At 36.9% G+C, this 24,121-nt stretch overlaps 1 protein-coding gene across 1 annotated transcript; it reads left to right on the forward strand.

The window, feature by feature from the left end:
* Positions 1–891: 891 nt before the first annotated feature.
* ADH2-1 (alcohol dehydrogenase class-2 isozyme 1) lies at positions 892–18,127 on the forward strand (the record flags this gene model as incomplete). The annotated part of the gene is given in 9 exon segments (NM_001170871.1): positions 892–999; positions 2,363–2,464; positions 3,443–3,584; positions 4,990–5,077; positions 7,171–7,402; positions 12,839–13,099; positions 15,081–15,216; positions 15,826–15,961; positions 17,831–18,127. Coding segments are annotated over 9 exon segments (1,140 nt in total). The 3' UTR covers positions 17,856–18,127.
* Between the last annotated feature and the right edge of the window lie 5,994 nt (positions 18,128–24,121).

Genomic DNA, 24,121 nt, shown 5'->3' on the forward strand with positions numbered 1-24,121 from the left:
CATTTTTCATTTTTTACTGCTATGTAGTATTCCGTGGTATACATATCCAGTAATTTCTTTATCCAATCTTCAGTTGATGCACATTTGGCTTGATTCCATGTCTTAGTTATTGTGAACTGAGCTGCAATAAACACCGGGGTGTAGATAACTCTTCCATATGTTGATTTCATTTCCCTTGGGTAAATTCCCAGAAGCTGGATGGCTGGGTCATATTGTAGGCCTATATTCAAATTTCTGAGGTATCTCCATACTGTCTTCCACAGTGGCTGTACCAGTTTACATTCCCACCAACAGTGGATTAGGGTAGTACCTTTTTTCCTCACATCCTCACCAGCATTTGTTGTTTCTTGATTTCTGTATGAAAGCCAGTCTAACTGGAGTGAGGTGAAATTTATTGTGGTTTTGATTTGCATTTTCCTGATGGCTAGTGATCCTGAGCATTTTTTTCATCACAACTTTTTAAGAGAGGCAAGGCAAGTTTAGCACATGCAAGGCTTGGAGCCATGAAGATTCTGATAACTGCTGCTGGTAGGTGCAGCACTTGGCAAATATCTTCAGCATTAATTATAACAGCTAAACACCTAGCAACTCCACTCCTATTCAAATATTTAACAATCAGTACAGGATACTCTACTTCTCACAAATAGCCATGCATGTGTGATCCTTGATTATTTGTAAACTCATCTTTGAATTTTTAACGTACTTTATTATTTAGTATGTTTCAATAAAAGGAAAAAAAGTTAAAAAAAATTTTGAGCTGGCTGGGGTCAAAGAGTTTACAGCTGAAATACGACACCACAAATACAGTGGCAGGAAGTGGGCAGAGCTACAGACCAATGCAACAAAGAAAAGTGGTTGGTTAACAAGACAGCAAGAATGATATTTACTCAAAGATAGCTCATTACTGGACACAGAACACCCTGAGAAGTGAAGGCGTCTCAAATCAGAAAGAAACTTCCAAAGCAAGTTTTCCAGAAGGAAATGGGCACCAAAGGCAAAGTAAGCAGCTAAGTTGTTCAGTCTGTGCATTGTGTTCAGTTTGTGCATTTGTGTGTGTGTGTACACTTGTTGAAAGGCACTGTCTTTAGGGATTACAGTAATTTAATGTTGAACAAAAGGATATGAGTAGCCGCAATGCGAGGAACTTGCTAAAAGGAATTAACTGTGGATCTATCAAATGTTTACTACAAGGGCATTCAATCAAATATTATTTAAATGGCCAGAAAAAAAAAGGGACTAAAGGAACTATGCTAGAGCCATAAAAAAGAACATGCATTTGTTGGAAATAATGTTGGAAAGAATATAGGAAATATTCATGTATGTTAAGCAATAAACAAAAATAGATTAAAAACTAAAAGTGCTGCATAATTTATGATCCCATTTGGGATACTTAAGAGAATTTAGATCAAAATCATAAAATGAGTAATAAAATCATAGATGAATTTTTTCCTTACCTGGATTTGGAAATTCCTGTAATTTATATATATATATGTATATATATATATATTTCATTTGTAACAAGATTAATCATGTTTAAAAACATAATTAAGAATTTCATAACAACTATTGAAAAATAAATGTTCATGTGGTCAAAGATTTTGAGAACATCATACCAAAAATAACAATAATGTTAGAATGCAGGAGACTTACTTCTTTTTCCCTTCGTTTAATTTTAATTCTACTTGAAAGAGTAAATAAAACTTGAGGCTAGAAAATGTTTTGATGTATGTATTATAGAGTACTGAAATGTTTCATTTCTTTTCATGCATTTTTCACAAATTTTTATGAAAACACATTTTTATTTAATTTACATGATATTGATAAATTTATGTAATTGTATAAACCTCAGAGTTTTAATAAATCATCTGGTGATCTTATTCAAATGCAAATTTTGATTTAGTGGATTTGGGGAGAGCTTTCATCTCAAACAAGTTCCCCTGTGGCACAACTGCTAGTCTGACATCTGTACTTTGAGTAGCTAATGAATCTTTGTCTCAGAAATAAGATGTTGGATAATTCAGAGTTAATTACAAATGATTGAGACAACACCTATTGGTTCTCAACCAAGCACTATGAACTCTATAAAAATATCTACTTTTTGATAGAAAAAAAGTCAAGCCATTATACTAGGGTAAACTTTAATATAATTGTCCATTTCAAAAAATAAAAAATAGGAAAACTATAAATGCAGAATTTAAAATCTTATTTTCAGTTAAGACCTCTCATATTTGATATTATAATTATAAATAATCCAACAACAAACTATGTTTCATGATATTATGATATCTACAGGCTCTTTAAGGTTTCTCCTATGATATCTACTTTCTCTTTCACACACCTCCACCCTCCACTTCTCTTTCAGGTTATTAAATGCAAAGCAGCCATTGCCTGGGAAGCAGGAAAGCCCCTTAGCATTGAAGAGGTTGAGGTAGCTCCTCCTAAGGCTCATGAAGTTCGAGTTCAGGTAAGGGGGGACTGTCTCCTAAGTACAGAATTGGTTTCTATCGATTCAATCCTACATGGAATGACTGGGAGTCCTTGGAGTTTTCAGTATGAGAGAGTTTTAGTTTAAGGTTCAAGTAAGAACAGGCACTATGCTCAGGAGTGATAAATCATTAATTGTTTCAGTAATGTTTGCTAATCAACCTAAAATGTAATTGAACTGAGCTTAACATAAATTAACATTAAGGACCAGACAAAGGTCCCTTTGCACTAGGAAGTTAGTTTTTCTTTTTGTCCTCCAACTGCCACTTTTTGGAAAATGTTCTTAGAAGAAAGAGAATTAGGTCCAAAACAAGGGAGAAGGAAAATCCCAAGGACTGCCCTGCGTGGCACAAGTGTGGCACAGGTGACCAGAGTGCACCCACAGAGAGAAGAGACTGCATTGATCCCAGTGAGTTCAATGACTCCATTTCCCCAACTTTGGTCAGCCTGAATTTTCCTCAGGACCAAAAAGTGAAGGGTTTAGTTTATACATGAACAGTATCTTGAAGAAAAGTAGTACCAGAATACTTCGGTAATTAATTTAGATATTTTTTATTTGATATCTCCTTTGTTTGTAAAAGGTTTATTGCCTCTTAATTTCACAAATTCTCAACAAAAGTTGAAGAAACCCTAGAAACCCACGTTATTTCCACTCTCTGGCTAATATCAAAGTTTCCTCTATTGCCTTTCATTTTCTTCTCCTAAAGACAGTAATTGCCAATCCTATCACTTTATATGACCTTCTAACAGCAATGGAAGGTAGAAAGCAAGGATACATCATAAGAATAAAAGAATCTTAGTACATTTTTCTCTGTTCTTTTTTAAAAATGTAATGTTTATTGAGTTCCAGCTATATCATAATGCTTTAAGATGACATTGAGACCAAAGCTACTTATAACATTCCCCCTCACAGAAGTATAACGGCAGAAATATGACCAAGTTTGTGATTGCTTTCTAGATAATTGCTGCTGGCCTATGTCGTTCTGATACCCATGTGATCAATCCTAAATTTGAAGGGGCTTTTCTCCCAGTGATCCTTGGCCATGAAGGAGCAGGGATTGTTGAAAGTGTTGGGCCAGGAGTGACCAATGTCAAACCAGGTATTTTAATTTCTGATTCCAATTAAGTGCATATGTCAGGTTATGTCCTGACTTTGCATGCTATACTTGATTGATACTTACGTGGTAGGACCATCTTTTCAAAAGCAAACCTGACACACACAGTCTATCACAGTCTAAAAATGGGACAGAATATTTGAAATTAGAATTACTAATAAAATCTCAGACACATGATCACTTTCTTTATATATGGTGCTAAGGAATTGTCCTAAGAAGCCAAAATGCAAGGTTTGCTTAAACTGAAGCTTCCACAGTACATATACAATATATTTATAATTACTTTATTTATGTAAAACAGGAAACTTTTATTATTATATAAAGAATGAGAATTTATGGATAGCTTAAGTGAAAATCATTATACATAAGTTAATGTTAGTTTAGGTATCTATTTGGAGGTTAGTAAGATAAAAATAATACCTGAATAATACACACAACTGGGCGAAGTTATTTATGTCGCATTTTACAACAAAGCCACCAAGTCCTGGAATGTTGGTGAAGTAACCCTCCCTGAAAAGACAGGATGACCCATATCACTCTCCTGCTTTAAAGAAAATGCTCCAAAGAGGTATTAGTAGATTCCATTACAAACAAACTCACAGAAACAAACTGCTCCTAAAATTTTTTCTTCCATAAAGGAGTTTAACCAATATAACCTTCAGTCCCAAGTCTGTGGTTTACTGGCTACATGCTCTTGGCTGGATATGTCATTTTTCTGTGACTTCTCAGTTCCTGTTTCCTAAAATGGGAAAATATTAGTACTTATCTCAGAGGGTTATTCTGAGAAACATGTAAGACAACACGAGAAGCAGTTAAAATGGTGCCTGGCACATACTAAATGTTGAATTAACACTAAATGTGAATTATTATCACTAGACCTTAGTTATCAAAGGACAGAAGCTATTATAAAATTGAAATTGAATTTAACCAGAGAATGTCAAAGTCAAGCTAAATAGTAAAACAGGAAAATAACATAAAGTTTACTCCCTATTTCTAGCCTGTTAGTTTTCACCTCTTATCTTATCTAAGGATGTTCTATTCTCTGCTGGGTATTCAGAAATAAAACAAGTAACAGTCACAAAGTCAAAAGTCAAAAGTCACAAAGTCAGCAGAACCTCAGATGGGACTCTGCACCTAATGGCGTTACTACAGAGCTGTTCCTTGAATGCTGAGTTGTGTGCGTGTGTGTGTGTGTGTGTGTGTGAATATGTACAGAAGTAGGGGTTGGGGGCATCTGAAATCTTGTAAGACACCTTGATTTTTTAGCCACATGTGCTTTCTTTTGAACATAAAATATATGCCAGAAAGAATGGTACTATCCACTGATTCATCTGCTGCAAACTGTGAGCAACATCTTGGGCACAAGCTAACCTATGGTCTTTCTCTCTAGGAGACAAAGTAATCCCCCTGTATATACCTCATTGTAAAAAGTGCAAGTTCTGCCTGAGTCCACTCACAAACTTCTGTGAAAAATTCTGGTAAGCCCTTTGTGCTGTTAGTAAGAGCATATATTTGTACAAATATGTTGGACAATTCATTGCCAATACCTAAATGGAGTTGAAGAGGTGCTAACCACCTGGTCATCAATTTGACTCTAATATGTGTACAAGACACTGTTGCAATTGAATACAAATAGACATGCTAGAATGTTAATAACAGCTAGCAACCCAAAACTGAAAGAATGTCTATAAATAAAAAATGACTTAATAAATTGCTGTGGTAACATAATGGAGTACTATAAAACTCAAAATCACTGAGCTTTAAGTGCATAAATCAACATAGAATAATTCAAATAAACATGTTAAGGGAAAGAAGAAAGTTGTTGAAGCACATTTTCACTAATATTTTATACACAAAAGCAATACCATAAATTGTTTATAGCTACATGTATATGCAGTAAAAGTATAAATATGTTACTGGAATACTAGCTGCATCTACAAGGATTATACAAGGCAGCAATAAAGCACATTTACTCCAAGACTTCATGAAGACAAGACTCGGAGACAGGCTTTTAACCTAGGGACTACAGTAGCAAAATCTAAATGTTAATCACCTTGTTTCGACTTTCCTGAGACTACGTAAGAATCAATTTCTTGTTAATGCTATTTGTACTGGAAAGGCTAAACCTGCACTACTCACATCTACCACTGTGCCTCAGTTTCCACATCTATAACATGGGGATAAAAATAATGCTTGCTTCATAAGGTTGTCATAGATAGTCAACGAATTAATAGGATATTCTTTGCAAATCTAAATAACAAATTTAGACAATGGTAATAAATTCTTTCTAATATCACAAGAATGGAGATAATCAGTTACTGACCCTCCAGAAGCAATTACCAACCTAATATCAGAAAAATAATTATAGAGAAAAAATTCTAAAGAATAATATTATTTATTTGGGAATAGCAGAGCATTGCAATAGGAATACCAGCACACTGCACTGGGAATGTGCATGACATAGTGAACCAACAACATATTCAAGGAGGTTGTGCAGGGAAAGTTATCAAAGGCAAAAATGAGGGGTATTACATGAGATATTTTGAAACAATAATTTTCAGACACAATGATTAATAACCAGGGTGACCTTAGTCTAAGTTTGGACATATGTCCTTGAAGTAGTACTTTTTCATAAGGTTATGTTTTCCTCTGTGTTATGTACTTCTAGAAGAGTCTTTTCTGATAGTTATTATCATGCAATTATATATAAGAACTATTCCTTTATAAACTTCCAGCTTTAGTTAGTTAGTTAGGGTTGACACATGACTCCATTTTGATTATGACAGATTTTGCATTCCTTTCACAAAGTATACACAACTATGTATGACGTATTTGCCCAAAAATATAAAACCTGAATCAGACAAAGTGTTTACATAAAAAATATTAATTTAGGAGGAATGCAGGGACAGAAAATATCTTAAACCAAATTACATAAATGTAATATCAAAATCTAGAATGAAGAAAATCTCCACAAGACAGATGATTCAGTTCCTTCAAAATAATAAATGTGAAGATGAAAAAGAGGGAAAGGAACAAACTATAAATTACAGAAGTTAAGGGTATGTCAAGCAATAAAATATGTAGAGTCAAAAGAATCTTAGGAGGACTACAGACTGAAATATTTACAGAATAAATAGTGATGTAGGGGTTTGCTTCAAAATAGTCCAATTAAAGGAAGGGAACTGGTACCATGGAGGTGTAATAGATGAAATCAGACTGGCCAAGGGTTGACAGTTTCCAGGAGCTGGGAGACAGGTACATTGGTGTTTATTACATTATTCTATTTTTGTGTATGCTTGAATTCCTCCTAAAATTTGTTAAAGGTTAATACATACAAAATCCTTAAAAGAATTTCTGGCATACAAAAAGCATTCGATAGATTCGCTGTCATTACATTTAAAATACTTCTAACAGAATCTATATTGATGTGAAAAGTTTTAGGTTATTCTTCAAGTTATCCACCTTACAAAAATGTTACAACAAACCTACGGTGACCAACATATTTTTTAGGAAAGTGATCAGTGTTCTATCTAATGTCTCCTCATCTCTCTCCCTTTGTTAAACTTTCCAGCAAAGGTAAAAATCCTTTAATTGAGCAAGAACTAATGGAAGACAAAACTAGCAGGTTTACCTGCAAAGGAAAATCAATTTACCATTTCTTTGGAATCAGTGCCTTCTCTCAGTACACTGTAGTAAAAGATGTCAATCTTGCCAAAATAGATGACGATGCAAATTTAGAAAGAGTTTGTCTGATTGGATGTGGCTTTTCCACTGGCTATGGAGCTGCAATCAACACGGCCAAGGTAAATGATTAAATATCAGGTTGCACAACCCAGAAGTTACTAGAAGCCAATGTGACATAAAGGATCCAAAGTCTATTACCCTCATTTAAAATCTAGCTATGTTATTCATTACCTCTGTAATTTTAGGCAAGTAATTTAACCTCTCTGGAATAACACCTAGGACAGATACTGATGGAGATAAATAAATCATATAACATCTGACCCAGCAGGTGGCAGGTAGCTGGCATCCAGTGTCTTTTATAAACTATACCACTGTGAGACTGGGGAGCATCCCTGACTTACATACGATCTGCTTAAATATGACCCCTAAATATGAGTCTTCCTCCTGGGACAGCCCCCTGGTCAAAGGATATCAGAAGCTACAGAGACCCTCACCATCTCCACACAGCCATCCAGGCTTTCTCACTGATGCTGAGGACTCCTCACCCTCAATCAGTACTAACACATATGTGCTTCCATCCCTGTCCTGGGCTTAAAGAGTCTTTGGTGGAAGCCCTGATAGGGGCAAAATGTGTCCCCAGATTCCCAGGTTAGAATTTAAAAACTCTTACAAAGCTTTTTGGTCAGACATGAAAGAATTTCACAATTAGACAACCTCCTTATTTTAACCTCTCTGACATCAGACTTTATGCCTTGACTCAACACTGTAAAGACAGTCCTAGGGGGCTCTGTCTAAACAACGAACTTGAAGATGTCATTCTTCTTGTGTATCTGACTTTCCCTAGGGGTGAGGTCAATGTCCTCAGCAGGCTACAGTAGCTTCCTGCTTCCCCCTGAGCTGCTTGTTGCCCCTCGGTCCCACCCGGGTTTCCCAGGCACCAGTCACTGTGGCTTCTGGGTGCCTTACACCTGCCGCCCACCCACATCGCAGTGAGGACTCCACTTATATGTCACTTCCTGACCAATTCCTCCTTCAGCATCTCAGTCAAGCAATGACCATCTTCCCAGTTCTGCCCCAGAGTATCTGCATTTACCCTGTCTTCGTTCTCATCACACAGTGGAAAAATTGTCCCTTTATTTCTCCATCCTATTACACTTTTTTGTTCCTTTAGTGCAAAAAACTTCTCTTACTCACTGTGATATCCACAGAGATTAGCACCCTGGCTGGCACTTACTAGGACCATGATATTTTTTTTTAACAAATGAATGGTAAAGTCATGAGAACATCTGAAATTCTTAAAACACCTTGGTGAGGCTTTGTTCTCAGCTTCATGATCCAGTGAGTCCTCTCTATCAGGTTATCTAGAGTTGGTAAGAGGCTGATTTTGAAGCCAAAATAACGAAGAGTGACTTTTCATTGAAAATTTTATCTGTCAAGCAGATGGAAATGCTATTCTTTGCTATCAGCATATTATCTCCCTCTAATGATTTATTCATTCACTGAATCATTCATTAATGAAAAGCTGAAAATTGTAGGGGAAAACAAGTTATAATATGAAGGCTGTTAGAGGACATGTGCTGGCAGTATGGTGAAGTTAACAGCTGATGTGACCACAGCAGTCAAGGCACGTGAGCTTTCTCCCTTTCACAGCACTGGAGACCCAGGGAAGAAGACTCATCCTCCTACCCTCTTCTTCCGAACTGTACGCAGTCTATGCCCTCTGCTTCTACAGTGCTTCTTAAGTGCTGTCAATCCACACCAGAGATTCAGCTACAGCCTTCTGTTTCAATTATTTATTTACAGTTGATTTTTTTAAAAAAATCTTACATTTATGGGATACAATGTAATATTTTGATTACTCCATGAAGTGTTTAAAACAAACTAAGTAACATGCTTAGCATTATCCACATACTTATTGTTTAATAGTAAGATCATTTAAAATCTACCCTCCTGTCAGTTTCAGATATAGAGTACATTAACCACAGTCACCATGCTCTGCACTTATTTCTTCAAACTGACAACCTGTATCCTTCAACCAATGTTTCCACATTCCTTATCCCCCAGTCATGAAACTGCCATATCTACTTCTATGGGTTTATTGCTTTAGATCCCAGATATAACTGAGACCAGGTGGTATCTTTCTGTGCTTGGCTTACTTCACTGAGCCTAATGACCTCTGGGTTCATCTAAGTTGTTTCCATGGAATGGATTTTTTTTAAGGCTGAGTAGTATTCCATTGTGTATATGAAGGTTCTTCAAAAAGTTCACGGAAAAAATTCAAAGATGAGTTTAAAGAAATTTTTAGTTTTTTTATAATACACATCTTCCATGAATTTTGTGAGGATGTCTCATAAACTCTGAATTTTCTTTACTCATTCATGCATTCCTAGACACTTATGTTGGTTCCATGCCTTGGCAATTATGAATATTGCTGCAGGAACATGAATGTACAGACATCTCTTTAACATAATGGTTTCATTTCCTTCAGATATATACCCCAAAGTCGAATTGCACAGCTTTCTTGTCTAAGTTTGCTCCCAGGACTTATTCTTTTCATTGTTGAGAAAGAGATCCTACATGATAAAAGATCTTACCAAATGCTCAGAGGGGAAATATAAATCAGATGGGAAGAAATTAAGGCAAATGAAATATTAGTAATTCTGCCCATAAGGTAAAAGCCACAACAGAGTTAAATTTACCTCTGGAAAGAAAAGTGAAGCAACAATGGTATATTACTGGGGACACCCTCCTATCACTAGAACTCCTGATTTCTTTTTAATTTGCTGGTATCCTTTGCTGTCAATTAAATCACATTTCACAGAGTTCTTTGGAACTGTAAAAACACTCTGTAACAATGGTATTCCCAGACAGGTAAGCACCCACTCTGGGTAGCCCTGTTTGCAAATTGTAGGGGTGCTTTACAGTGACTCTTCCTCTAGGTGCTGAATAAAAAGGCACTTAGATCCAGTTGTATCACTAAGTAGTGTGGAGTATTCAATCTACACACTGTTGTGAGCTAGCTTGAGAATACAATTAGTTACATCACTGCTGCATATGGAAAACTGCCTTTGTCCTTCCAGAGAGACTCACAGGGTAACTTTTTAATCCATACTCTACAGAAACATGTTGGGAAACATAGTAAACCTGTGCCCTAATATTATAGTAAATAGGCCACAATTTATGGAGAGCAGTATTCTTAATATTTGCAAAATACAAGTATTTAATTTCCCCTGAATAGCAAAGGTCAGTGTATGCATACCTATTATGCAAACAATAAAATATTATTTCTGTTCCTTAGTAATTTTATTTCTAACTTAGAATGCATTAACACTCTCTTGGAGAGATTTTCTTCATTACTTTTATTTATGCTTTAACCCTTAAAGCATCCCATCCTCATTCGAAAATAAAAACTAATCATCTCTCAATATAGTATTTTCTACTACTATATTACTCTGCAGAATTATATTTCAGTTATACTATCTTGTACACTGTAAACTCATTTCAAAGTAACATTTCTTAAAAATTAGACAAACAGGGCTGGCGCCACAGCTTAATAGGCTAATCCTCCACCTGTGGCACCAGCACCCCGGGTTCTAGTCCTGGTTGCCCCTTTTCCAGTCCAGCTCTCTGCTGTGGCCCAGGAGTGCGGTGGAGGATGGCCCAAGTGCTTGGGCCCTGAACCCGCATGGGAGATCAGGAGAGCACCTGGCTCCTGGCTTCGGATCAGCGCGGTGCACTGGCCGCAGCGCGCCGGCCACAGCAGCCATTGGAGGGTGAACCAACGGCAAAGGAAGACCTTTCTCTCTGTCTCTCTCTCACTGTCCACTCTGCCTATCAAAAAAAAATTAGACAAACAGAAGACTTCCTGAAAACAATGTGGAATATAAAATTCTGCCATCAACACACTCACACATGGGGCTGGCATTGTAGCTCTGTGGTGTAAGCCACCACCTGGGATGCCAGAATCCCATATGAGCACCAGTTGGAATCCCAGCTAATGCAACTGGAAAGGAGCGGAAAAGGCCCGAGTGTTTGGGTACCTGCCACCCACAGAGGATATCCAGATGCAGTTTCAGGCTCCAGGCTTCAGTCTGGCCCAGCCCCAACCATTGTGGCCATATGGGGAATGAAACAGTGGATGCAAGATAGCTTCCTTCCTTCCTTCCTTCCTTCCCTCCCTTTTCTTCCCTTTTCTTCCCTTTTCTTCCTCTCTCTCCCTCCCCCCTCACTCTTCCCCACCTCTTTCTCTCCCTTCCTCCCTCCCTCCCTCCCTTCCTTCTTTCCTTTCTTCCCTTTTCTTCCTCTCTCCCTCCCCCCTCACTCTTCCCCGCCTCTTTCTCTCCCTTCCTCCCTGTCCCTCCCTCCCTCCCTCTGTCTCACCCTCTCCCTCTGTAAGTCTGCCTTTCAAATAAATAAACCCTTTATATTAAAAAAAGCCTATACACAAGCAATTGATCAGAGATTATAAGTTACATGATACAGGAAACACAAAAAGGTAGGCAGTGACTTCTGCTTGAAGAATCAGGATAATTTTCATGAAGCGAATGCTGTTTAACACAAGTACAGAAGTGTAGCTTTGGGGCCGGCGCCGTGGCACACTAGGTTAATCCTCCGCCTGCGGCACCATCATCCCATTTGGGCGCTGGTTCTAGTCCCGGTTGCTCCTCTTCCAGTCTAGCTCTCTGCTCTGGCCTGGGAAAGCAGTGGAGGATGGCCCAAGTACTTGGGCCTCTGCACGGGTGTGGGAGACCAGGAAGAAGCACCTGGCTCCTGGCTTCAGATCAGCGCAGCTCTGGCAGTTGCGGCCATCTGGGGAGTGGACCAACAGAAGGAAGACCTCTCTCTCTGTCTCTCTCTCACTGTCTGTAACTCTACCTGTCAAATAAATAAATAAAATCTTAAAAAAGAAGAAGTGTAGCTTATATCTTAATTAAAGAAAATACAGTGGAAAATACACCAGCTGAGATTAAGGGATGAGGACAGAAATCTGCAAAAAGTTCTTGTGGCTGCTGCATAGCGTCTATAATGGAGATGAAGCTGGAAGATAAATAGAGGTCAGATCATGAAAGTCCCTCAATACCATACAAAGATGTTTGGACTTCATTCCTTTTAAATGAATTGATGATTTAGAAGGACCAATGTCGATTCATATTGAGAGATATATTGATGGTCAAATGCAGCTACAAAAGTAATACAACTGAATAAATTCTATTAGAAATACAGATTTCAACTTGTTAACTAATTTTAAAAAATGGTAAATTCTTTAGAATTTGTTGGTTTTTGAACTTTGTGCTGATAACAATGAAGGGGAAAGTAAATTAGGGAAACCATTTTCACTTGTGTTTTTTCCTTGTACCCTTCATGGCTCTGAAATAATTAACCGAACTGAAGCAGTAACAGCCATTTTCACATTGGCAGGTTTCCTCCAGTGGTGATATAGTTTTATAACAGGCAGGATTTTACTCATAGAATCATGTCCTCATACCACCCTCCCTCTTAAAAAAAAAATGGGACCAGCTGTTTTAAGAGTTACTTCATAATTTTCCTACCTGCAGGTCACCCCTGGTTCTACATGTGCAGTCTTTGGCCTAGGAGGTGTAGGTCTTTCTGCTATAATGGGTTGTAAAACAGCAGGAGCTTCCAGAATCATAGCCATTGACATCAACAGTGACAAGTTTGCAAAGGCCAAAGCCCTGGGAGCCACTGACTGCCTCAATCCTAGAGAACTGAATAAACCTGTCCAGGATGTCATTGTTGAGATGACCAACGGAGGTGTGGATTTTGCTATTGACTGTGCAGGTGGATCAGAAGTCATGGTATGTCTATATTTTCCTTGGTTCATACTTTGAATTTGTTCCATGGCCAACAATCATTTCAGAATGTTGGGTCATGATCATTAAAGTAGCTGTAATCATTCTTTCTTAATATTTTCAAAAAGGTGACAAGGAAATGGAGGTGTCAACTACAAATCATTCTCCACTCCCTCAACTACACATTTATTTCAATGCCCACTGAATTGTTCCCCAAATGCCAGTACTAACATTGTGAATCAAGATTAGCAGCCATATCAATATTACTTGTAAATGTTGATTTTTCTTTTGAGATTCCTTTGAAAAGCTCAATATTAATAGCCTGGAAATCATATTTTTCTAATTTTGTTTAACATGAGTATCCCAATTTCCTATTTTGAGAGGATAATTTTGAGGGTTTCTTCATTTTTAATTAATGAACAAATGCTCATTTTAACTATTAAGTCAAATAAAACAGAAAGTGCATTATCTTAGCAAGTAGGCTAAGCCTCTGCCTGTAGTGCTGTCATCCCATATCAACGCTGGTTTGTGTCACAGCTTATCCTCTTCCAATTCAGCTCTTTGTTATGGCATGGGACAGCAGTAGAAGAAAGCCCAAGTGCTTGGGCCCCTGAACCCATGTGGGAGACCTGGAAGAAGCTCCTGGCTCCTTGCCTTGGATCAGCTCTGCTCCAGCCTTTGCTGCAATTTGGGGAGTGAACCAGTGGATGGAAGGCTTTTCTCTCTGTCTTTCTCTATCTCTTTCTATAACACTACTTCTCAAATAAATTTAAAAAATATTTTAAAAAAAGGAAATCAATAAAAATAAACACTTATACTATTTAACTATATATAACATACATATTTATTGCTAACATTTCACATTTGTTAATATAAATATGATATGCCATTTTATAAACTTATTAAAACACTCATATATGTATATAGTAACATTTATATTTAATATTAACACATTTATATATGTATATTTACTATTCTTATATAATAGATTGTAATGTGTGTTAATAACATATCAAGAAGTTTTAATGTGAATCAACGTCTTAATAAATACTTCTAATTAGTACTTACTACAGTCTATGTAAATAATACAAAATATTTGTTATACTGTCTTATTTAGAGAATAAGACAAGGAAAAAATTCTGTACGTGGCCAGTACAAATGACACCATTTTTTATTTCTGAAAAAAAATTTTTATGAGAAACAGAGAAAGAGCTTCCACCTGCTGGTTCACTCCCCATATGCCCTCAATGGTCCCTGAGGTGGGTCCAAAGCCTGGGGCTGAGAATTCAATACAGTTCTCCCACTTGGGTGGCTGTAAACGAATTACTTGAACTGTCACCACTGGCTAACAGGGTTTGCTCTGACAGGAAGCTGGACTATGGAACCAAAGCCAGGCATTAAACCTAGGTAGTGACATGCATAGTGTAGAAACCTTAACAGCTAGTCCAAACACCCACTCCTATTTAGAATATTTTTAATCTCTGGTTGATTGAATCCACTGAAAAGTACTCAGGATCTGAGTGAGCCAAATTTCTTATGCTCTAGTGAACAGCTACTTTTTATCCTTTCTTCACAACTTCAAAGATTTTGCTCCTATGCCCCTACAATTGCAAATATTTTAGTGTATGTCCATGGTAGAGCCCCAAAAACTTATTGTTTAAAGTTTAGAATAGCTTACAGTTCTTTCCTAATACCACATATGCACATAAGTGTCCTTTTTTTGATATATAACAATACACATTCTAGATTCAATCTATCTATGGTATTAATATGGAATAAAATACGATGTTTATTTTTAATGTTTTATAATGAATCCACAAATTGTATTGAAGTTCAATACAATGATTCTATACCTCATTAACTTGAATCCCATTATCTCATATGCAGAGTTGGATAAATTTTCTTGAATGCGTTCTATATGCCAACACTGGAGTTCATGTTCTGCATTTCTACATACTCTGGTGGTCTTTTGTATTGTGCCTTCCAGAAAGCAACCGTGGACTGCGCAACAGTAGGCTGGGGATCATGTACTTTCGTTGGAGTCAATTTAGCTGACAAAGGATTGACTATTTCTCCAATTGAACTAATAATGGGCCGTACTTTAAAAGGAACAAATTTTGGTGGTAAGATGTTATTCGTCATAGTTCTTAATTTCCTTCATAGTAGTACTGAAATTTTTAGGGTAACATTGTTGGCAGGAAAACAAAATAATTTAAATATTGAATGTTTAGAACAGATCTAAAAACTACACAAACACTAATTACTTACAAGTAAACAAAGTTCATATAGAAATGTAACTATAATTTGCAAATTTAAAATCAATTTGCAATTGCAGTGAAGTAAACCAACAGAAAAATACAAACAAAATAACTAAAAGTAAACTATTAGCTAATTGATAGAATTCTTTATCTAATGTAGGAAATAATCTTGATTTTTATAGGAAAAAATATGCTATTATCTTTTATTATATATTTATTATATCATATATTTTATTATATTATATATCTTATTATATAAATTATAAAATATACTAAACATAAAATATAATAAAATATTTTATAATAATATAATATACTGTATGCAAGTACAAAAAATTTAAGGAGGGGAGGAGATTAATCTACTTGAAATAACTCCAATCTGACCTAATTTCACATTCTACAAATGCTGAAGAAAGTACTTCTTAATGCCATGGACCATGTCTTTCATTTTTCGGCACTTTTGCCAAATTATAGGTTGGGATGCAGAAACTGTCCCAAAGCTGGTTTCTGACTACAAGAATGGGAAATTTGATCTGGATGCATTGGTGACCCATACCCTGCCATTTGACAAAATCAACGAGGCACTGAATCTATTGGATCAAGGGAAAAGGTAAATTAACAAGTAGATGATTGAGGGCTTTAGAAACCCTTTAACATTGTTCTGTTTTTATTTGGTGTTGAGGAATAACCAGTTTGTCTGTCCTGACTTTCATATCAGAGATATTAGGTGTGCTTAAAAGATTAAATAGAAACCACTGGGGTGGGTGACAAGGGTAAGCTTCCAGTTCCGTAATGCATACCTTCACAAACAGCTGCTAACTCAATTAGGATTCGGTTGACCTAGAAAGAGAGGTTTCTATGGTATAAAGTCAGATCATCTGCAGCAGTGTTGCCCTGAGTCTGGAATCATCTGCAATTGGACCCAGGCGAAACAATGGAGATGTGAGCAATGAGTGGCAGGTATCAGACACGTGAAAGATGCCTCATCTCCATCCTTTTCTTGCTTTGTCATAAAGCTCCTGTAAGATACCTTCTGATCCATAATTTTAGCTATTGTGTCCCCATTCCACAGATCCTAGGAATTCAGAAATGTCCTAATTAAGAGGTTCTAAGGGTTGGGAAATGGCTAAGATTAGGATCAATTTTTATGGTCATAATGATCAAAAACAGCCCTGATCAGCAGAAGCAAAGGTCAAAAACAAGAGGAACACGGTTACCTAAAGGAGGTGCAAAGCCAAGAGTATATGAAAAAACAAGGACACAGCAACAAGTGTGGAGAGCATAAAGTAAAAAGTAAATGACAAGAGTTCAAAACAGAACAGATGTCACAGAAAAAAAATAGACAATGTCTCCACAGTGTGAGGACCTAGGCTAGTTCCCAGAAAATATCTCCAATGACATGAACTCCCTAATTTGTAGATATATTATTTACAACTTAAAAGTGAAGTTCAATAAAAAGAAAGTTAAACATTATTTTTGTTACATTATATAAACTTAATGAAGACACCCTGCAATATCTTATATAATCTAAACAGCCCCATAAGTAATATTCCTCAGGTTCAGAGTAGGTTGAGGCTTTGGGCCATAGACCCTGGTGCTCACAGCTCCTCTACTACAACACTGTTCCTCTAAAGTTCTGTCATGGAACTTAACACAAGGATACCTGCAAAGTGGCAGCCCAGTACAAAGTGCTGTATTTCTTTATTAGTCAGTAGTCACATCTCTGCTATTCTCCAAGGGGGCTTCCCCAGTGGGCCATGGGAGAGCAGAGGTTTAGGTGTAGATACTTCAGTAGGGCCTCATCTTCCCCGCTAGCCCAATGAGAGGATGCCTGACTGCCTAAACATGTAGAAAGGAGGTAACAGGAAAGATGGAGGAAGGGACATGATGACTGACTGGCCTGTAAGGTACAGCAACTCTTCTCCCTGGTGAGGGTTGGACACAGAAGTATGCCCTCCACAGGTGAAGTTATCTTCTAGTACCTGGGTGTAAAATTGTGTGCATGGCAGTCTGTTGATGCCAAGATTCCAGAGCTGCAGCAGTGAAGTCTGAGATAAAACACTTCGCTGTCCCTGAGCCTTTTACTTATTGGAGTTATCCAGGAGTGAGAACATTTGGGTTCTCCCAACCCCTCAACCATCTCCTCCTTCGATGTCCAACTTTGCCTTCAGCAATACAAAAGCCAAGAGTAGTGCTTATTCCAAGACTAAAGTATACTAAAGTATACCAATGTACTCTACTTCTGTATATTACCACTGGGCAACAAGACCTTGTCCGGGTTGAATGAATTCAACCAATTCCCTTCCAGTCCCACTTACTAGCACTGTGTATATATGCCATGAATAGAAGAGGATGACAAAATAAAAGAAATTAGCCTGACAAAGTGGGTGCATATAAAGAAAGGGTTAGACCAAGTCCTGAAATGGGAAAAAAATTTGAGAGTTTTAATTAAATTTATCATTTACTTTCTTATTAACAGCATCCGAACCGTCCTGATCTTTTGAAGATGCCAGAGGAATATGGAATACTATGTGACTGAATATGAACCTACCAGATTGATTACCTAAAATGATGAATCAAGGAAAATATAAGTTTAAACAAATATTTCAGTTAATATCTCAACATAAAGTAGCTATAAATAATATAGCATTTATCAGCATAAAGTATGTTAATGTTTCTATGATCAAGGACTATAGCAAATGAAGTTCTTATGAATGGAATCATATGATGTATAGGAACTGTTTAAAATTAGCTCAGAGGAGGTGGGAGTATAAAATGAAGGAATAATAAAACATAATAATAAATACTGACCAGATTCTATAATGTTTTAGGTTTGGTGATGAATATGTTTGGTTTCATTATACTGTTTCCACTTCTGTCCAAGATGAAAACTTCCCACAATAAAAAGATATTTACTGGAAAATATAATTAAAAATTTTATATATTTATAAAAGGTTACATAATTCCTAGGTTCCTGTAAGCTATCCTTTTGAATAAGCTGCTAAAAAATCTGTTAATTTCTTTTTTATTTTAGCCTCATTTTATCATTGTTTACTATTATTAGAAGTAATCAGATCTCAAAGATGATAGAAATAAAGACTTTGAAAAAAAAATAAGCCCACATCTTAACAACCAAATTTCTACCTCCATAATATAACTGCACTTCCATCTTTGATAATATTCACAACATATTATGTTTAGCACTTTACAGTTTAATGGTCTTTAATTGGCTGTAATTGATGCCAATATTCTATGGCCAACTAAAAATAACAAAGAGCAATGTACTTACAAAATATTCCAAGTAAAGATTTTATTATAAGATTTTACAAGGTCTATACCAAAATGAACAAAATGACAGTTTTCAAACTATTGTGGTATAGATGTGACAATGCATGCTTTAAAAATATAAGGTAAGGGCTGCCACTGTGGCGCAGTAGGTTAATCCTTCACCTGCAGCACTGGCATCCCATTTGGGGGCCAGTTTGAGTCCCAGTTATTCCATTTCCAATCCAGCTCTCTGCTATGGCCTGGGAAAGCAGAAGATGGCCCAAGTGCTTGGGCCCTTGCACCTGTGTCGGAGACCCAGAAGAGAAGCTCCTGGCTCCTGGCTTCAGATCGGCTCAGCTCTGGCCGTTGTGGCCATTTAAGGAGTGAACCAGTGGATGGAAGACCTTTCTGCCTGTCTCTCCCTCTCACTGTCTATAACTCTACCTCTCAAATAAATAAATAAAATCTTTTTTAAAAACTATAAATCATTTTTAAAGATAGATAATAATTTAAATCACAATAATAAAGAATAGCTCTCAATTTTCTGATGTGTTGTTGGATTCAGTTAATATTTTGTTGAGAAATTTTGCTTCTAAGTTTACCAAGGATATTGGTCTAGAGTTTTCTTTCTTTTTTGTTTCTTTTTCTGATTTTGGAATTAAGGTGATGCTGACTTCATAGAAGGAGTTTGCTAGGATTTCCTCCCTTTCAATTGTTTTGAATAGTTTGAGAAGAATTGAAGTTAGTTCTTTTTTAAATGTGTGGTAGAATTCAGCAGTGAATCCATATGGTTTCAGACTTTTTCTTTGTTGGGAGAGTCTTCATTACTGATTCAATCTACATCCTGGTTAATGGTCTGTTTAGGTTTTCTATATCTTCATGACTCAATTTTGGTAGATTGTAGGTGTTCAGAACCTATCCATTTCTTTTAGATATTCCAATTTGTTGGCATGCAGCTGTTTGTAGTAATTCCTGATTCTTTTTATTTCTGTGGTATCTGTTGTTACATTTCTTTTTTCATCTCTCATTTTATTGATTTGATCTCTTTTGCATTAGTTGGGTCAATGATGTGTCAATTTTAACTTCAAAAAAGCAGCTCTTCATTTCCTGACTTTTTGTACCTGTTTTTGGTTTCAGTTTCATTTATTTCTTTGCTGCTACTAATTCTGGGTTTGGTTTGTTGCTGTTTATCTAGGTGCCTGAGATGCATTGATAGATCATTTATTTTATGTGGGCACTAATTGCTATAAAGTTCTCTTACTATTGCTTTTGCTGTATCCCATAAGTTTTGATATTGTATGGTCATCTTCATTCATCTGCAGGAATTTTTTTATTTCCCTTTTGATTTCTTCTATGATACATTGTCCATTCAAGAGTATGTTGTTCAGTCTCCATGTGTTTGCATATTTTCTACAGTTTCTTAAGTTGCTAATTTCCAGCATCATTCCATTGTGGTCAGAAAAGATAGATACATGGTATGATTTCAAGTTTTTTTTGCTAATACTTGCTTTAAGGTCTAGTATATGATCTATATAAGAGAAAGTTTCATTCACTGATGAAAAGAATGTGCATTCTTAAATTGTGAGATGAAATGTTCTATAGATATCAATTAGGTCCATTTGCAACAAAGAAATGAGATGTTCTTTCATAGTTGTCTCTACCTCTGGGCCTATATTCCTTACACATTGTGTCTATCCACTAGCATATTGGACTAGATAAGAAACTCTGCCCATTTATACCAAAGGAAAAAAAACCTCTATTCATAAATCTATTGAAGACTTGGGTTAACTTCAATCAGATTAATCAGACCTGATATCATCACCAAGGAGGCTATAAATATCTCCTTGGTTCTCCACCCCTCTCTCCCAGATTGTCAAAGGAACTTCAAATTCTTCTTCAACTGACCAGGAAAACATAGCTCCCAGCAGTTCATATTACCTGGCTTCATAACTAAGCTCTCTAGGAACTCAGAAAAAGAAAAAAAAATAGGGAAGAGGGAAATGGGGATAGTCTTGTTATTTATCAAGATTCATACTTCAAGGAGGCAGCTGTGGTCTTAACCAACAAAGCTGTTTTTCATTTCCACTTTTCACAGAAAAGGAAGATAATTAAAGTGACTCTTACTAACACATACCAAAGAGTCTTTTCTCCCAAGAAGTGGCTAAGGGGAAAACAAGACCTAATGCTCTTTATGATATCAGTATCTGAGCCAGACCCTTATCATTCTGTTCAAAGCCTCATAATTCCCCTAGAACTTGGATTAAACTGCACAGTTCTCTTAGAAAATTATTTCCTTTCCAATACTTATTTATATATATTTATAATTATATGTATTTAGTGATTTTTTATATATTATTTATATATGTACATATATCTATAATTTGTATACTTATATATATAAAAATATATTCTTTTGAACTCCAATAAACACAGGAGCTTCCTTCCTAGTTAAAGTCTTCTGCTCCAGTTTGGGTTTCCTAAAACTGGAGCCATGGATCAAGTAAGAGCAGATGCATGACAGCAATCCATGCTGAACTTGCAAGGCCAGGAAATGAAACACTGTGCCTTCATGATATAAACTAGGCCAGGAAAGTGTGCTGTATCCCCAGCCAATCTCTCGCATCACGTCAAGGGGATCTTGTAAAACTTTGATTCCCAAACTAAGATAAAGTATCATGAGATGAGAATCTCGACTTCCCCTTTCTAAAAAGTTGGGTGCTCTCAAACCGATTCACTCTGGACTTGGAAAGACTCTACTCCATCTCCCCAACTCTGAGCCAGAGCATCCATTGATCTATTTCCTGAGGACCCCTAATGAGTCCTGGTCTGCCCTCAAATTAACCTTACTAACTGTGAGAAGTTGCAGAAGTCCTCAAGACTTGGAAAATTTAACTTTCCCAGATTTGCTGCACATGGTGCCCATACGTTTTGTTCCAATAAAGATAAAATAACTAAACTATTTTGAATGCACCTTTGTGTTGTAGATCATTGAAAAATTCTCTCAAATCTGATCACAAATTCAGAACATTTGTCTCCTTTTTATTGATACATGATTGTACACATCATGTATGTGTTGGTATCCTATAGATCCCAAACAATGCTTTCAAGTCTTTCAACACATCTATACCCATCCACTATTGTTGCCAGCTTCAAAGTCACAGTTGCCTTCTAAAGTTAGGCCTAGAAAAGTTTCCATGAATAGACCGTAGCCTGCCTCTCCAGAACACCACTTTCTAAATCACACTAAGTGTCCTGTTCTAACAACTAAGCAAAATCCTTCTTTCCAATCTCCAAGCATTTCCCTGGATGGACACTGGATAGAGCCTCTTCTGGTCTCCGGAACGGTTTACCTAATGCCAGACTCACCTCATAAGAATCCAGTCTCTAAGAAGAACTATAGTTCTATACATGGTTGCCTGCAAAATGAGAAGCATTAAGTATTTTCATATTTTTACTTAAATACAAGATAATATTCTAGGATATCACTTAGACAATAAAAAACAAATTGGAAGCCCCCGTTTAACATATAAAATGCAGGAAGATGCCCAGTTATAGCACTACCTGGTATATATGCACTGCAAGACATTAAGTTAGTGTTTCCTGATAATTTACAAGTGAAAACCATCAGCTTCTGCTTATTCTATCCAAAGGAATCCTTGACACTGGTGTTGGCAAAGCTCCTGAAGATGTCTTAAATCCTATCACATCCCAAATTTTCCACTAAATGTTGTCAGTTTATACTAGGGTTCTCTTCAATAGTGAAGTTTGACATTGGCCTACACTATAATTTATTTCTGCACTGCACTCATATAATTCATAAGCCTGAAGACCTGTCACAAGAATGACTGACATGATCCTGAAGAAGTGTGTTGATTCTCCTTGACTTTTTGGTAAGTTTTGATAGTCAGTCATTTACTCAATCACTTATTTACCCAACACACATTTTTTTGGACAGGCAGAGTTAGACAGTGAGAGAGACAGACAGACAGAAAGGTCTTCCTTCCGTTGGTTCACCCCCCAAATGGCTGCTACAGCCGGCGCACTGTGCCAATCTGAAGCCAGGAGCCATGTGCTTCCTCCTGGTCTCCCATGTGGGTACAGGGCCCAAGCACTTGGGCCATTCTCCATTGCCTTCCCGGGCCACAGCAGAGAGCTGGACTGGAAGAGGAGCAACCGGGACAGAATCCAGCGCCCCAACCGGGACTAGAACCCGGGGTGCCGGTGCCGCAGGTGGAGGATTAGCCTAATGAGCTGCAGTGCCGGCCCCAGTACACATTTCTTCACTAACATGGATGGTATTGGAGATACATAAATGGTTAGTACAACTTGAAAATCAGAATACAGATATGAAAAAGTTAAAATTTGAGAGGTTCAAGATGTCTAAATAGTGAAGAGTCTCACTGATCTTGGACCCAGAGAGATACAAAAAGGAAGAAACACATTGCCAGGAACTGGTTCAGAGAAATTTTCATGGGAGAATGATCAGAACTGATGAGAACTCTGTGCAGCACAAAGGAAAAATGCAAACACATGACCAATAGCCACCCTTCCATCTATGCACCCAGCTCCAGGTTAGAAAATACCATCCTCCCAGGGCAAGGTGGGAGGAGGCTGCTGCCACCCCTGCTACTGGCAGCTGTGACAAAGGGAGAATTCAAAGGCCCCTACTGTTTTGAGTCCACCTGAAGAAGAGGAGGAAGAAGAAGGAGGAAGAGGAAGGAAGAAGAGGGAGGAGAGGAAGAAGAAGGAAGAGGAGGATGAAACATTAGAAAGACTTGAAAGCAATGTTTGGGATCTATAGGGTACCAACACATGCAAATCAATAAAACACATCACATCAACAAAATGAAGGATAAAAGCCATATATTTACCTCAACAGATGCAGATAGAATTTGAGAAAATACAACATTCTTTCATAATTTTTTAAAAAATTAAATATTGTATATGGAAGGAATATACCTCAATACAATAAAACTAATATATGACAAATCCACAGTCAGCATCACACTGAATGGGGCAAAGCTCAAAGCATTTCCACTAAGATGGAACCAGACAAGGATGCCTACTCTCACCACTATTAATCAATATCATTCTGGATCTTGGCCAGAGCCATTAAACAAGAAAAAGAAATCAAAGGGATATAAATTGGAAAGGAGGAATTCAAATTATCCATGTTTGCAGAAGACATTTTTTTGTACAGGGAAATCAAAAGACTCTAAATTAGAATTCATAAGAGAATTCAGCAAAACAATAGAATGTAAAGCCAACACACAAAAATCAGTGGCTTTTGTATGCACGAACAATGCCATGCTGACAAGAACTTGTAAAATCAGTACCATTCACAATAGCTAAAAAACACTTTAAATATCTAGGAATAAATTAACCAAGGAAGTGAAAGATCTATACATGAAAATTACAAAACATTAATGAAAGAAATAGAAGACACATAGGGCCAGCACTGTGGCACAGTGTGTTAAAGCCCTGGTCTGCAGCATTGGCATTG

This window comes from Oryctolagus cuniculus, chromosome 8 (assembly GCF_051225735.1).
Source record: "Oryctolagus cuniculus isolate XC-2025 breed Fujian yellow rabbit chromosome 8, ASM5122573v1, whole genome shotgun sequence".
NCBI lineage: Eukaryota > Metazoa > Chordata > Mammalia > Lagomorpha > Leporidae > Oryctolagus > Oryctolagus cuniculus.